A 17,535-nucleotide genomic window follows, 5' to 3' on the forward strand; every position below is an offset into this window, starting at 1 on the left:
AAAAAAACATAACTTCATATTTGATCCAACAAATATGTAAGGTATTAATCTAGAGGTGTCTTATTATTTTTTGAATGTGTGTCTATCTTTCTCCCTAGTATAATAAAAGAAAAGGAAATTTAATGGAGAAAGACAGAAAGCTATTTAAAAAAATAGATAAATTATTGAAGGTTGGTTTTATTTTGTGAAGTGATGTATCTAGAATAGTTGATGAACATAGTGATGGTCAAAAAGTCAAATGGAAAGTGGTGAATGTGCATAAAATTCATTAACCTTAACAAGGCATGTTTTAAGGATAACTTCACACAGCTAAAAATTGATAGGTTAATAAACTCTACACCTAGATTTGAGTACATGAGTTCCCTTGATGCTAACTCAGGGTATCACCATATACATATGCATATAATGAGGAAGATAAGATAATATTTATAATAGATAAATAGATTTTTTACTATCGAGCTATGTCTTTTAACATGAAGAATGCTGGACCTACTTATCAATGTATGGAAGTATATGTTAATGACATGTTGGTTAAGAACATTACCTTTAAGCAACTCCTTTAGGAGTTGCAAAAGGTATTTTTTATCCTATATAAACACCAAATAAAGTTAAACCCTGTTAAATTTGCTCTTGCAATAAAAAAAAGGAAAAAATATTAAGTTTTCTAGTCAACAATAGATGAATTTAGCCTAATAATCTTGAAGATTCAAGTCATATTTATAAAGATTTACAGGAATAGTAGTAGAATTTAAAGACTTTATTTTATATGTTGGAGATCATTGTCTACCCTTTTTCAAGACTTTAAAGAACATCTCTAATTTTGAATGGACTTTAAAATACCAAAAAGTTGTTGAAAAGCTAAAGTCTTATTTGTCTTCTCTAAAAGTCCTCTAACAACCATGAGAATGAGAGGATTTTTTTTTCTTTACTTAGGAGTTACAAACCTAGCAATGAATGTAGTACTAGTATAATAAGAGGAAAAAGTTTAAAATTCAGCCTACTATACTAGCAGAGTCCTTTATCATGTTGAGAATATGTATTAAGATTGAAAATGTGGCTATAACATTAGTCAATATAGTAAGAAAATCAAAGTCATATTCTATGTATATTAAGTAATTGTGCTTACTAACCAACCTGTAAGGTAGATTCTCCACGAGCCTAACTTATCATAATGAATGGTAAAATATACAATAAAATTAGGAAAGTTTAGAGTTAGATATCAGCCTAGCTAACCATTAATGAGCAAATTACAATATATTTCATTATTGAGTGTTCATTCATAGAATATTCCATGCCAGAGCAATACATGATATTAAATTTCTATTTCACTTTCAATCCATAGGTGTTATACATTGATGGATTTCTAAATACCAATAGGAGTAAAACACGAATTGTGTTAACTAGCCTTGTGGGTGATTTTCTTATTATGACCTTTATTTTGAGTTCTACTTCTATAATAAAGTGGTAGAATATGAGACCTTTTTAACTTGTTTTAACTTGAAAGAGAGTCTTCATGCATACCTTTTTTATATGTTCAGTGACTCTTAATTTATTGTGGGGTAATTCCAAGAATAATTTAAACCTAAATAACCCCTCATGATCAAGTACCAATATAAAGTGCTTGTGCACATCCACTTAAAGTATGAAAAGGAAAAGGCAATCTCCATCTTCAAATTACATGGAAAGAAAATAGCAAATTGACCTCCTCTCAAAGCTAGCCAGTAACAATCTAAAAGATTTTCCCTATGACATATAGATTAAGGTGTTGGATATACACAGCATAGAGAAAAATATATATGGTGGTCACCATATAGATAACATTAGAGGAGGATTGGAGGAATTAACTCAAACAATATCTTCTCATATGAAAGCTACCACCAGATAAAGTAAATGATGTTAGGCAAATATGATGTGCATTTGAATATTATACAAAAGGTCAACCAATGCACCTCTATTAAAATATTTGTTTCTAAATGAAAACAAATATATTTTGAGAGGAATACATAAGGGGATCAATGGCATCCACGTAGGAGTTAAAGCTTTGGATGTCTAAACTATATGAGTATAATTCTATTGGTCTATCATATTAAAAGATATCAAAAATTTAGTAAAGATATACGACAAGTATTAGATATTTTCATTAGGTCTTCACCATCCTTTAATTCAAGCAACCACCATTGTATCTTTATAGCCTTTCTCTTAATATGGAATAAACATACTAAGAACATTCTCTAAAGCATTAGAAAAAACACAATTCATCCTAGTAGTTGTTGAACATTTCACCAAATGGATGAAAATAGAAGCCCTAAAAGAGATAATCATCAGCAAGGTTATTTTATTATTGTAAAAGAATATTATTTACAGGTTTAGGTTTTCCTCGAGTGTTGATCTTAGAAAATAACACGCAGTTTGACATAAAAAATTAAAGAATAATGCCAAGAACTCCATATTAATTTAAGTTCTTTTTAGTTTTACACCGATACAAATAAGCATGTAAAACTCACCAATAAACTATTATTGAATGGACTGGAAAAAAAGATTAAAGGAGCAAAAACGAATGAGTTAAGCTACTTGATGAAATTTTATAAGCATACATGATCACCTAAAATGAAGGTCACTTATTAATCTCACTAACTTATTATTAAGAAAATTCTTGTAAGTATGAGTGTTTCCAAACATAACTTAAAATTCCTCAAGCATGTTCCCAAGATCATGTAGTCCAGATATCTTTGTCTGAGCAGTTTCAAGCTTAGAATACACCTCTATGATAGTTCATTGGTAAAAGACCAACTATTGTTTAGAGTTTCTGATCTTTTCATAAAGATCAGTGAGGTTAACAAGATAAAAATCTCATTCTCTAACATGGTGTAATAACTATAGTTCATCAATCTTACCCTTCAATCATCTATAGGTAGATCACATATCCTCCAAGTCTCATTGATACCTATATGTTGTGTTTAGTATTATGAATATGTTCTACTTTTTTGTTTCCTATAAATTGTACTTGAAAGCCTGCAAATAAAAGCATATCAAAATGACATCTGATAAAGAAAAGAAGAAAGAAAATACTAGGTATGCTAACCTAGAAAGTTATTTTTTTATGGTGTTGAAGTGCTCAATCAAGTTAGAAGCATAGTCGACATTCAAATTTTCTGGAAGTTATGATATTTCTTTCATGATACCCATCAACTCTATGTTGTTTTCTTCTTTAAAAAGTAGGGATTCTTCTAATAATATATTCAGAGCCCCAGCTTGCTCTTTTAACCATGCAAAGTTAGGAGGAGATGTATAACCTATTATATACATGTTTTTAGGTGAATACAAACTACTCACAAGCTCAAATTAAGAAAAAAAACATATCGAGAAAAAGGCAATGAAGAAGCAAGCTATAAAGGAGAATCAATAAGTATGAGGTTAATTAAGAAATGAATTATGGTTATAAGAGAGGATGAACCTGCCTCTCTGGGAGAGCCTAGATCCTTGCGTCTCTAAGAGAGCGTGGATCCTATTTTATACTGCACGTGGCCATCCTTCCAAGTGCATGACTAAAACTTCTTAGTGATTCCATCTCTTTTGAGGATGATAATAGTGTTTTAGTTTTTTTTCAAACTATTTCTCCTTGTGCTCTTGCTAGATAAAACTAGAACCATCTATAAACATAGCAAATAAAATATCATATTATAAAAATGATGTGAAAGAATACATGACATAAAACATTTCTACCCTAACATATTTCTCCAAAGGATGCCTCTTAGCCAATAGCTTGACATTGTATAAGTTTTGATTGTTTTATAATTGGTTACATAAAAATCTTTTTATGTTGGTTAAAAAATGTAATGGGTTGCAAACAAAATATCCTTATAAGGCTTGTTCACCTAACAATATAATCTCTTCAATATATCTTATCATAATTTATTCTCCTTTTCATCTAAGTATGAACTCCAATGCGCCTTAAAATATTTTTGATAATAGACTATGAAGATGTCATCTAAATGTAAGTCACCTAAATGTCATTCTCTTTTCCATCTAAGTATTTCTAAATGTAACTCCAATATATCTTATCATAAAATCAAAATGTAATTCCAAACAGTCCCTTCCAAGACATTACATGGATGGACCAATGTGGGCGCATGGCTTACATACAAGCACAATTCTAACGAAGTCCATCATGGTCTTACCACAAGGACATTTCTATAAAATTCTAGCTCCCATCTCACAAGAAAACATGTACATAATCCTAACTCTACGTACGATACCCATAGATTTTTATTAAGTCAAATTTCAACATGGAAATGTTTAAGAACAAAATTGATTAAGAGCAACTGATAATACATAAAAAAAGGTTTTCTAACCATATGGGCCAAGCCCAAACAATTGGCACATCATGTGGACTAGCTTATTTTATCTCATATCTTCATTGGTTTGACATGCAAAACAATATTACGTGAAAATATACAATTCTCAGTCATTCATAAAAATATTATCATGTTATCCCTTTTTAATTAGTTACTAATACAACTAATCAAACAATTGTTTTATACAGCTAATAATAAATAATGTTTCCTTTAGATTCACAAGTTAAGCATCTTAGTAGGCTTAGACTCTCACCTTCCTTGCATATAGGGGTGGAGCCAAAAAATGAAATTAAAGGGGAATAGAGAAAATTATTCTAGGGGGTAAAATTTCTTCTTCTTTTTTTCACTTTTTGTGTTAAAACTATAAATATTGTTAAGAGGAAGGGTGGAAAAACAATTCCTTGCAAGAGTTGAGGGCCCTAATAGCCCCATTGTCTTCACCACTGCTTATAGACATTAGATTATTAACCTTTACCGGATGAGTTACTCCAGCGTTGCCACCTTATTATGGCAATCCATGCTTCATCTTCATATTTCCAATATACACCGTCCTAAATAAGTCATAATATAAAAAGTGTCTAAATATTACTATTTTTTGGCTAGACATGTCAAATCACCCAACTCCCTAACATACATAAACACTTATTTTGGCTTATAGTTTCTGCATTATTTGATCATTTTTTTTTTATTGTCTATAATTCTTGTTAAACTCATTTGCTAAATTTATTTATGCATCGGAGAGTTTCTTAAAACAAAGGACTTTGTTTAACAAGTTATAATCCATCTAGAATAACCGAGTCCATTGTCAGCTATAAAAAACTTACAAAATCCTATAAAGTTCTTATGTCACTTCATCAATTTGCATCTTAATTCTCTAATTTTTTTTTTCAAGTCTTATACTTGATATATATATATATATATATATATAGACACACACATACACTTTAACAATTATATGCCAAACTCATTCATGTACCGTGTATCAATAAAAAAAAAGTAAAGCATAGGAATATAAATTAGGATCGATCCATATGTTATTTTGATTATTAATTAAGTTGTAAATATCGTATATACATTGACTGGTTCGCACAAATTGCAATATGTGTATGGTTACTGTTATCAGAGATGAAACAATATGTTAATAAAAACAAATAAAAAAGAAGATAAAATAAAGATAAAATAATTTTGATAATATGACATATGATTATTTTAATATCATATTAGGTTTAATTGATGTTGGATATCAGGTTTAATTGATGCTAGAAAATAGATCATAAAAAGATTTTTACATGTACAAGATTTTAATAGTGTGTTTATTTTTATGTTTCAAAAATATTTAAAAAAAACTTAATTTTTTTATATTTATTTTACTTCAAATTATTTTTTGTGTTTTTTAGATCATATTAATGTACTAATGTGAAAAATAATTTTTTTAAAAAAATATTATTTAAATACATTTTAAAATAAAAAATATTTTAAAAAACAATCACATTACTAAACATACTTTAAATGTGTTTAAAGGTATAATATAGTTAATTGTTATAGCTTTTTTTTGAATATACAATCTATTTATTAAGGCTGTGTTTGTTTCCTGAAAACTGGTTTCCGGGAAACCATTTTCCAACTTTCTTGTGTTTGTTTGCCATTAGGAAAGTTGGTCAACGAAAAACACTTTCCAGTCAAAGGAAAATTTGGTTTGGTTTTCAGGAAAATGTTTTCCTTTTATTTTGGACGGAAAACATTTTCCGGAAGTTGTAAAAAATTTAGAAATGTCATATTATTTGCTAATTATATCAAATTTTCCTTAAACTTTTGATTGCTATATATATTTTGTTTTGAATATTTATTTTTTAATTTCATCCCTTAAAATTTAATTTTTATATTAATTTTAGTTCTTATTTTTATAATTATTATTTGCTTTTCCCTTATCATTTTTTAATTGAATTTTTTTATCTATCAAATCTGGTCCTCATTCTTTTGATTGTTACTTATTTTATTTGAAATAATTTATGAAATGTTAATTATTATTATTTTAATTTCTTCATCTTTCAATTTTTTTTATTTTTTAGATTTGATATTTATATTTTGATTATTATTTATTTTATTTGAGATAATTTATGAAATTATATTTTTTTTAATTTCATTCTCATTCAAATTTTTAATTTGTAAGATTTGTTTCTCATTATTTTAATAAACTTGAAAAAAATAAAACATTAATAAGTTATTTTCCAGTTCATTTTCCATGACATAACCAAACACTGGAAAGTGTTTTTCAACTTATTTTCCATTACATTACCAAATATCGGAAAATAATTTACATTTTTAAAATTTACTTTCCTGAAATTCACTTTATAAAAAAAAACTTTTTTTCAACAAACAAATATACCTAAAAATCAATTATTATAAAAAAATAAGTTTTTTATGCGTTTCATTAATTTTTTTACATGAATCGAAAAATAAACTACCATGATGATATTCATCCATACTAGACTCCCTAACACTCCCTTTGCGTTGTATGAACCACAACCACGCGGGTGTCATGGATAGTACAAAAAAGGAAGGAAAAAATGCAACAAGCAGGTATGAAGGAACCAAAGGCTAGCAGGGCTACTGGAATTCTATCCACAACATTTGGCGAGGGGCGACCACAGACACAGTGACGGCCTTCTCTTTATTAGCTGTTAGCACTATAAATCAAGGCCACGAACCGACTTCTGAAACCCTATTTCTTGGTCGGTTTCTTTTGTCTTAAAACCAGATAGAAGAGGAGGGGACAGGAAAGGAAAGCCCATCCTTTCTTTCTTCTTTCACAGTTCCATTCAGGCTCAAACCAACAAAGGGAAAGGCCAGTTAGTGCCTGTTAAGAGGGAAAGGGGGTTTCTTTTGTGCTGGAATTCCTGCATTTCTGCTAAAACATGGCTTGCAGAATTGCAGACCCTTCTGTTTTCCTCTTCACGGTATGCTTTTCTGGTGTTAAAAATGGCTCTTTGTTTTTGTTGTTTTGGTTATTTTTTGTGATTGGTGTTTCTTGGTTTGATTGTCAGGGTCCTCATCAAAGAACAAGGAGCCAAAAGATTGCAACCCATTCCGCTCCATGTATGGTAATCTCTCTTTTTCTGTCTCTCTATTCCAATTTGGTTGTTTTGTTGATAATTTAGCTGTCTTTGTGCTAAATGGGATTTAGGTTTTATTTATCTGGTGCATCTCTTTAGTTTACAATTTGAGTTCTCAACTTTATTTTTAGTTTCCATATATAAAATTAATGTTAATTACTGGAAATACTAAAATTTTTCTTATACTTGACAATTTAGCTAGTCGGTGGCCTCCCTTCGGCATCAAAGAACCTTTGTGTTCATTCATACAAAAACCTCATCTTATAACTCCCCTCCTGCTGGTTTAGTCATTTCATCACTGACCTCTAGTTGAGCTCCCATGTTCCTTGATTTGAGCTCACTTGAATCAGTATCTCTTTCGCACTCAGCTGATGAAAAGAGTGGAAAGGAAATCGGTTCAGCACAGAAAACTTGAAAGAAAGCTTGAAAAATAATGAATATAAGAGGGTAACACGCTAATCACTTTGTTATTTAGACTTGAAGTTTTGAGACTTTCACACATAATGTGCTTTTCCAATTTCATTCAACTTTGGAGTTGGTGTTGTGAATTGTGCAAATGCTCCATACATACACATTTCTTCAATTTGGTTGCTTTACTGAAGTCATCATTATGTGATTCCCGCATATTTGCCTTCTGTAAACAGCTCAAACTTGTTCTGCAATTATATTTAAATTTCATAATTTTATGAGAAGTTAATTTATCCATTTTTTTCAACATGGCAAACCTGATTTTCGGTTGGATAGCTTGTTTCAGATAGGTTTATATTTGGCTCGTTTGTTCTGATTTTAGAATGTCTATCCAGGTAGTATTTATGAACAATTCTTTTGAGCATCTCTGTTGGCTTCTGCTGTGCATACAGCACCATAGACAATGCTTAACTTTTTTGAAACAGTACTGGCCTTATATTCCTGTAGACTAGACTATCAATGAATGCAATATTTTTCCTGTTTTTGATATCACCAACTTATAATCCTTGCGTCTTTTGATAGACAGGCAACTGGCATTTAACATGGGACAGGCTTCTTGTGAAGGGAGAGAATCATAAGAAATGGTTGATTCCCATGAGAAGAACTAGAACTGTACAAGCTGTGGCTGCTCCAGTGGCACCATCTTCCGCAGACAGTGCAGAGTATAGAAAACAGCTGGCAGAAAGCTATGGCTTCAGGAAAATTGGAGAACCACTCCCTGACAACATTACATTAAAGGATGTCATGGATACACTCCCTAAAAAGGTAAACTTCTCTAAGAATCAGCTACATCATGCATACAACTTGCCTGTGTTATTTTCCATGAAGATGGTCCACTATTTTAGATTTTTTCCACTTTGAGCAACTAGGGGAGTTTCGGAGCTAATATGAATAGTTGCAGACCTGCAATAAGTTCAGCTCTTTGTGTCAATTATCTGCTTGAATAATTGCCCTTCACACGTCATCTGGTTTGAAGGGATTATGCCATGGAATGTTGAATGATGCTTCACTTTTTTATGGCAACCTTTCTAATGCCAATTTCAAATGAACTAATAAGATTACTGAGTACCTTAATGAAGCCAGAAACCATAGAAGTTTTTCTGATGGGGATAATCTGGATTGCCCTGTCCACACTGCTTCTTACAAGTTCAAGGTTTAAGAGCAGCCAGTGCATTCAAAAAGTTAAAGGATTAGGGGACTGTATCTACATTTTCCTTATCTTGATTCTGTTTCTGTGAGGTGCACTATCATAACTGGGCGATGACCTTTTTTCTTTTCAATTAGGAAATGGCCTCGAATGCCTTTAAGCAAAGAGCTATTGTCGATTCTTTAATGGACATGAGCTTTGACCCCCAAAAAATGACAACTCTAGTACTAATTTCCTTATTTTCTCTTAGGTGTTTGAGATTGATGATATGAAAGCATGGAAGTCAGTTTTAGTATCAGTCACTTCATATGCATTTGGGCTCTTTATGATTTCAAAGGCCCCATGGTATCTACTTCCCTTTGCTTGGGCATGGACAGGGACTGCAGTTACTGGGGTTAGTTCTGTTCACATCTTGTCTTTACTTATCCATAATCTTGTTTCTTTTGCTTCAATGTTACAAGTTTCATCAGTTTCTTATTTTTGTTTCTCTCTCAATGAAGTTTTTTGTTATAGGCCATGATTGTGCTCACAAATCATTTTCAAGGAACAAATTAGTGGAAGACATTGTGGGAACTCTGGCATTTCTGCCGTTAATTTACCCATATGAGCCCTGGAGGTTTAAGCACGACAGGCATCATGCGAAAACAAACATGTATTAATGATATTCTTTAGTGTTTCATTATTTCTGTGGAAGTAAACTCCATTTGTTTTGTCCCAATTATTCCAGTAGTTAGACCATCCTCTCTCATGCTGGGGAGGAATGCTTTATTTTGAAGCTTGTCTACTGAAAAATTGAGTAGCATAAATGAACAGAAAATGCACCATACTTGCTTATTTTTACTGTCTCTTCTTACATTCTTTGCAGAATTAAGCAGTGGAAAATGTTGCATCCAGTGCTTGTGGGAACATAATTACGCAATGATATGTGTAGCAACTTCATTATTTATATGTTAGATTTCTATTTAAAGAATGCCTATCCCTTCCCCCCTGTTAGAACTGTGTTATTGCATGCATGTATTTGCACAGTAGCTTATGATTATTTCATCGCTTGGTAATCTGCCGGTTCTTGCTTTTATTAAAATTGATCAATTACCATTGGTTTTTCATCTTAGCTTCTAAATTGTCACTTCCTCTGCTTCATCTTATATTTACAGGTTAGAGGAAGATACAGCTTGGCATCCTGTTTGGAAAGCAGAGTTTGATTCCTCGCCTATTTTACGCAAGGCAATTATATTCGGATATGGCCCATTTCGGCCTTGGATGTCTATAGGTCACTGGTATGGTACCAATTATAGAAGAATTATTTGGGAATCAGAGCTTGTAACTTTGTGAGCTTTATGCACTTTAATTTGATATACAATTGTCCTAACATCATAAAGCATCCAAACAGGTTGATATGGCACTTCGATTTAAAAAAGTTCAGATCAAATGAAACCCAAAGGGTGAAGATAAGTTTAGCATGCGTTTTTGGGTTTATGGCAGTTGGTTGGCCTTTGATTATCTATAAAGCAGGGATCATGGGATGGATCAAGTTCTGGTTAATGCCATGGTTAGGCTATCACTTCTGGGTATGCTACTTGCTGGTCTTCGTTGGTTGTATGATGTCGCACTATGCTTTGGATTGCCACCATCCACACCAGTTCTTTTATGCCATGAAATCATTAGCTGGAATGCATATTATGAATCAAACGGTGAAATGTTCAATGCCTAAGCATATTACTTCAAATAGGTCTTTCTTAGAAGTTAATAAGAATTGTTTTCCTCATAAAACACATGCTTTGTTCATAGAATTGTGATGTAAAGATTCAATCAAACTGTGCGATAACTATTCACTCCCAGTGCATTTCCTTTGTCAACTGCAGTTTATGCTCCTGTGTCTGGAACTTAAACAATAAGTTTATTAATACCTTTAATTTGTTGGCCCATTTCACAATTGAGAAAAAATATTAGTGCATCGTACATAACTGCAGGGTTTTATATGTTTTCCTATGGGTCAATCAATGCTTTGACCTGGTGATATGCTGTTGTATTTTTTTTATTACTTCCAGAAAACGATCAACTTGATTACTGAATGGCATTTTATCTATCCCAGTGTCTTATTGGTCTGTTTTCTTGACTCTTGTAGATGAGTACTTTCACAATGGTGCATCATACAGCTCCTCACATCCCTTTCAAATCTTCAGATGAGTGGAATGCGGCTCAGGCCCAGCTTAATGGAACAGTTCATTGTGATTACCCCAGTTGGTATATATCTTCTCTGCTCAGATTATTTCTATTCATGGTAGTTATTTGCTCTTTGATGGGACATACTTCTGATATATTTTATAAACCGAAGCCGTCAGATGGTAGATTCGGTTTGATTTAATTCCATAAGCCTACATAGTTTTGAGTTGTTTGATTCTCCCTCTAAAAGCATCTCAAATTGTTGCTTGCCTGGCCTAGTAATTTTTTTGACTGTGGGAGGTCAGAGATTTGTCATCGACTGTCATTTAATAAAGTGCTCTTTTTCAGTACTACTTCACATAATGACTACATGTTAGGAAAGTTCTGATGTTATCTTTTATCTTCAAACAAGATCCTTAGAAAGTTGATAGAGGTGATGTATAAAATAAGTATATGTGGGCTAAAAGTCTATTACAAGCCTGAACTTGCCTCAGATCAATGCAGTTTGGCATGGTTTAAAATGTTCCTTTGTTTTATTTACTGGAGCTGCCGCTTATGATAAAATAGTTACCATGGATAGATTACTGAAGTGCTGTTTTCCCACCCTACAGGATTGAGATCCTATGTCATGATATCAATGTACACATACCCCATCATGTTTCATCGAGGATACCACACTATAATCTACGGATGGCTCATAAATCTCTTCAAGAAAACTGGGGAAAGGTATGAGCAATCAATATGCCTTGCATTTTGTTTGTTAGAGTGGACTTTCTATTAATTATGAGCATTTGTATATGTATGAACCTTAACCTAGTTTTTATCCGCCTCGTTAACAGTATTTGAATGAGGCTAAATGGAATTGGCGTTTGATGAAGACAATAATGACATTGTGCCATGTTTATGATAAGGAGGAAAACTATGTTGCTTTTGACCAGCTTGCTCCTGAAGAATCTCAACCAGTCGCATTCCTTAAAAGAGTGATGCCTGATTATGCTTGATTTTTTGTGACTCGTCATGTCTGTTGTCTTTGGCTCTTTCTTATCTGTTACCTTTCTATACTGGGTCAAATTAGGTATGCCATCCCAGTTTTTTACATGATCTTGCTGATTTTGAACCGTTCTATTTCACATTTCTAATCAAAACTAGAGAGTAATAATCTCAATGAAGAAGCTCCCTGGAAGTTCACTTTTGCTTTTTTGTATAAGAAAAAAAAATATTATAAAGTGGAGTGCCATTTGATTGTTAGTTTTGGTTATGCCAACCATTCCCTGCTTCTTGTGGTGAAAGACGGTCCTATAGGACAAGCTCATGTTGAAAAATGGTTGGCTCTGATAATAAAATAACAGACAATTATCTCATTCTGAAGGGTATCTTTCTTCTACAAGTAAATATGTGTAGCTGACATTGGATTTAATTTTGACAAGTTGTAACATATAAATTAGGTTGTGTTCTGTATGACGACAATTGAGGGAGAGGGTCAAACACCCTTTTGTTATTCCATTTTGTGGAATCTAATTTAAGACATTGACAACCATGAAGCACAAAAAAGTCTCTTGATATAGTAACGTATACTATTGAACAGTTCATAAATAATACAAGGGAAATTCGAGTTTATGAATGGTATTAGAGGCAGGCTTTGGGAGATGATCCTTAATTTGGATTTTTTTTTAAATAATGTTGTTTGCTAAAAGTTTTGGGACTATTGAAAATATATTTTTGTATTTGAAAAATAGTATAGTTTGAATGCCAGCATGTTTAAAAATATCATTTTTGTATACAAGTTAATGATTGTGTTTTAAAATATATTTTTATACACAATTGCTACTATTTCTTGAAATAAGGGTTGTTTAGTCATGTTTCAAGAATTTTTTTTATAAATTAATTAATTTAAATAAAAATTAACTTGAAATTTTGTTATTTAGTCATGTTTGAAAATGGTTTTTTTTTTTTGCAAATTAATTAATTTAAATAAAAATTAATCTAAAATTTTATGAATATTCAATATTAAAATATGAGATTTAAGATACAATGATCAAAAAAAAAAAAGAGATAGGAAAATATGGTAAGAGAGATAAATTAGAGAAGATAAAAAAAAAAGTCATTGAAGCTTTGTTTTTTAACACATTTGATATCGTTAGCATTGAAAGAATTAAATCCTAATAAAACTCCTAACAATTTATATATAATTACACATTGCAACATTGCAGGAACTAAACCCTAATAAAACCCCTAACAATTTATAATATATTTGGTGATCTTTTAAGATATGGTTAGAATCATTTTGTCAAGGTTTTTGAAATTGTATTGAGTATGTCAAAAACAGAGTTATGTGTGTTCTCAATGACTCATTTTTTCTTGTCCATTAAATTTTAAATCTTATTTTTTGTTATTGAATCTTTTTAAAATCTTGGATTGATTTTTTATACATGTTAGTTAAATTAAAAGAAAAATAACGGTTATATTTGTTAACAGTATTGTATTTAAACTTTGCTATTTTCTTAATATTTTTTTATTTACATGTGTTACTTTCCTCCAATCCTTTTTAGAGTTAAAATACTCCCTTAATTTGCATGTTGAGTACACCAGAAAAAGATCGGTGGTGCTGAAGACCATAATGCAGAACATCACAATGACACTGCACCAAAGCCAAGGTTCATCAACTTTATACATAAAAAGCATAGTGTGCAGTTTGACCTGCTCACATGGAAAAAGCTCTGACAGAAGCATATAAAACCGAATGAGGATCCAATTTCCATTCGTGGGTGGGCTTCTATACTAGGGATTTGTTCCTTCCATAGAAGTTAGAAACTTATTCTAGCAGAAAGAGAGAACAAATTATTCCTGGATTAGTATTACATGATGTTATTATATTATAATAACCAAAGAGCAACTGATCATGCTCCACCTGATATAAAGCAATAGGCAATAGCTGAACTTTTGCAAAGTGATGGCAAATCTACTGAGACATTCAGTTGTTGCAACTGCTCACATGCAAAGAGCATCTATGCCTATCCCTCTATGCACATACACAGACACTGTATGATCTGCAATCCATGAGATCTCAAGAGACCAATGAGAAACACTACAACTAAAGAGGAAGGAAACAAGCAGTTGTGAACTTTGTGAAGGGGTCAAAAGAACAGAAGAGGAAGAGGGTCAAAACGAAAAGAAGAATATAAAAGGACCTCCTTGGGGCAGTTCAAAAATGAAAGACAAGAACAATTAGCTGTGGAAGTCGACCGCCTAAATGATAAAATGCACATTCCTGCCAAGCAAACAGATGTGCCATTAGGATATCTAAGGAAAGTTCCAACATATTCATTTCTGGAAACACCATTCAATGATCACATGATCCTCCAAGATGTGCCACTACAGCATCTGAACAATCAGTTTCTTTTCTGTAATAATAAGCAATCCGTTTCATTTCTGTGACAATGGACATAACCCTTACAGATTCAGCACTCTAAATTATATGGTAGTTATAATCTGTACACACACACAACTATTAGAGCTCTCTATTTCAAGGTTCCTTAAGCTGTAATTTCTAAGAAGATTCATCTTCTATCTCTTTCTATAATCTAAAGGGAAAAGGAGAGTAAAACCATATATAAGAGGATATAATAGCATAGATATGAAACCATGCATACCATATCCTGGATCATGAAATTGGTGGAGGTGGAGTCTCCCATACATCAAATACATTTTCCTCACTGTGAAGTGCAAAGAGCCGATCCCCACCAATTGAAAAGTCACAGATTGAACCTCCATAACTCTGGCGAAGCCTAGATGTCAAAACCCAATCAGGACCACAGAACACAGAAATGCAGTCATCCATAGATGAAAACAACTGCCCCTCGTGTAAAGCCAGTTTGGGATAGCAAGGCTCATCAGACAGTTTCCCTTTCATCATCCGACTTCTTGAGCTCCACCTCACACTCCCTCCATTCATTCTCAAATCCATAAACCCCAAATCCTCATATTCATTCACCACACAAATAGCATTATTATCCTCCATAGCTATAGCATCTCGCACTCGCTTCTCGTCCACAGTTATAGGAGCGCCAAAATCAGACCAAGACCATACCATCCTCTTATCCCTAAAGTCCAACATACTAATGTAGCAGTTATCTTTTCTAGGAAACAAAGTAGCCACCAACAAACAATTGCTCCCATTCAACCATTGCAACTTATCAGCATCACCTAATGACCATCCTGGACTCTCGTAAAAGAAATCAATCTGTTTTCCAGTAACTTGATCCCAAACCCCAATCCCATACTCATTACTCCTCCCTTTACAACTACTAAATATCTTATAATCAGAACTAGTACTTAAAGCCCCAGCTGTGAAACTCTTCACTTGATTCTCATGGCAAACCTGAAACTTATACCTCAATTCTCCTGTACTCTTACTAAACAACCCCATCCCTCCGTCCCCGCGGCCTAATTTCTCACAAGCACTAATAATTATGCTCTCGCCATCTACCCAACCAACATCATTGACTCTTTGATAATCAAGATTCAGTGGAGGGTACTCCTCCATAATCCAATCATAAACATGAACAACACTACCATGAGCCACACAGCAGCCACCATCAGGACCAGCACGAATCGCGGTCCCATCCCCCGGTGCCTGTCCTGTAACAGACCGCGAATGGCGGAGCCTGTTGCCATCAAATTGGCCCCATTTAGCTGATCTTACATGGTCTAATAAACCATAAAAGGAGGCCTCTCTGTAGAGTTGTCTTTCAGGGATGTTTGGAGGGATATTGAGGTCGCCTGTGCGAAGGAGATCAAGGAGAACAGAGAAACAATCAGGGTTTCTATCAATGAAGAATTCACAATGGGAAAACGAGTCATTATTTGGTTGTTTTAAGGTCCAGTTTTCATTGAATAATGCACCAAAAAAGGAGTTTCTGCCTGCATTGGCTAACGTTGTTGAGGCTGTTTCAAAGACTCTGCCTCCCACATTGAATCTAACTCTGTCTTTGGGGATTTTCATAGTGAAAATAAGTTTTGTGAGGCAGAATTTTGAAAGAGAGAAGGTTTGAAATTTGATATTAGTAGAAAGAAAGGAAAACTGGAGGAGTAAGAGTGTGTATAGAATTTGAAAAACAGAGATGGATAAAAAAATCAACAAGAAAGTTAGAGGGAATTGGGGGATCGTGTTCTATAATTTGAATTTGTTTTGGTTGAGCACTTGAGCTAAAAATAGGACAAAATTAACCCATTCAAGAAGAAACCAAAACAGACAAGATCATAAAGACAGCAGAAATAGAAAGCTATAAACACATGAATGAAAAGGCCTCATTTTGGAACTGAGAGAAGTTCATGAAACCAGAACTTGAGTAAAAACAGAGCTTGAAACAGGGGAGATGCAGTGATTACAAAAAAGATCGAAAATTGATGAAATTAAGAGAAAATAAGAACTGGGTTTTGAAGAGGGATGGTTTTTAGAGGTGGGTTCTCAATTTTGAGGGATTCGGTGGAGAGGAATTGGAAAATTGAAGCTGTTGGACTTCAAGAAATATCGGTTCATTTTAATATATATCCAATTCTCTCTCTTACATTGCTTTCTCCATGTCTCTCTCTCTCTCTTTGTTTTTCCACGTCTATCTGCCTTTCCTTTGGTCTTCCTGTAGAAGGAGCAGACATTGCTGAGCTTTATATAAATATAAATAATGGTGGGCTCCGTCTCGGTTCTGTTCCCTCCTTGTGTTTTGTATCAAAATGGATGAACGGTGATCGTCCGATCTGATCTCATGATGAATGTACATTTAATCTTGCCTTTGATTAATGAAGAGGAATTTTGTTTGCTGAATTGTTCACCACTAGGGGAAAATCAGCTCTTCTCTTGACCAACAAAGAGAAAGCGTGTGTTGTGGGGTATGTTAATGTCTCATTTATTGGTAATATGACACGAAAAATAAGACTTTTCTGAAGAGGCTAATTGTTTTTTTTTTGTTAGTTCTTCCACTAATGCATTAATGAAGGTTCTTGTCTGTTGCCATGAAATTAATAATGTGAAAAAATCCTTTCTCAAACTAGGAATTGAAGAATCATTCAAAAGAGAGGTTTTTTCCCTGCCTTCAAAGTCAAAATAGGAAAATTATTGGGAGTTGTGTTGGTTCAAGTGGGAAAATGATCCCCATTTTAGGTTTAAATTTAAATCAAAGATTGCAATTTTTTTTAATAAACATATCAATTTGGATAAGAAAAATCAATTAAAAACTTGTTTAAATTCTCAATATTGTCTGAAAAAACAGATTAAAGTCGAGAAAGTCAAAAC

At 32.9% G+C, this 17,535-nt stretch overlaps 2 protein-coding genes across 3 annotated transcripts; one reads left to right on the forward strand and one right to left on the reverse strand.

Moving 5' to 3' along the window:
- The first annotated feature begins 6,866 nt into the window (after positions 1 to 6,866).
- Positions 6,867 to 12,494, forward strand: LOC133689819 (omega-6 fatty acid desaturase, chloroplastic-like). Of its 2 annotated transcripts, none has more exons than XM_062109876.1 (10): positions 6,867 to 7,312; positions 7,400 to 7,456; positions 8,459 to 8,701; positions 9,334 to 9,477; positions 9,584 to 9,735; positions 10,238 to 10,360; positions 10,474 to 10,651; positions 11,209 to 11,327; positions 11,858 to 11,972; positions 12,086 to 12,494. In XM_062109876.1, the coding sequence occupies exons 1-10, from the start codon at positions 7,271 to 7,273 to the stop codon at positions 12,245 to 12,247; spliced, it is 1,335 nt and encodes a 444-aa protein (XP_061965860.1). In that variant the 5' UTR covers positions 6,867 to 7,270; the 3' UTR covers positions 12,248 to 12,494. The 2 variants fall into 2 exon arrangements, with proteins under 2 accessions (XP_061965860.1, XP_061965861.1); XM_062109877.1 differs by having other exon boundaries at positions 7,400 to 7,451; positions 8,463 to 8,701.
- A 1,391-nt stretch (positions 12,495 to 13,885) lies between these two features.
- LOC133688799 (BTB/POZ domain-containing protein At2g24240) lies at positions 13,886 to 16,409 on the reverse strand. The gene is made up of 2 exons (XM_062108414.1): positions 14,897 to 16,409; positions 13,886 to 14,514 (listed from the first exon to the last, which is right to left on the reverse strand). The coding sequence occupies exon 1, from the start codon at positions 16,246 to 16,248 to the stop codon at positions 14,908 to 14,910; it is 1,341 nt and encodes a 446-aa protein (XP_061964398.1). The 5' UTR covers positions 16,249 to 16,409; the 3' UTR covers positions 13,886 to 14,514; positions 14,897 to 14,907.
- Between the last annotated feature and the right edge of the window lie 1,126 nt (positions 16,410 to 17,535).

Source organism: Populus nigra, chromosome 3 (assembly GCF_951802175.1).
Source record: "Populus nigra chromosome 3, ddPopNigr1.1, whole genome shotgun sequence".
NCBI classification, from domain to species: domain Eukaryota; kingdom Viridiplantae; phylum Streptophyta; class Magnoliopsida; order Malpighiales; family Salicaceae; genus Populus; species Populus nigra.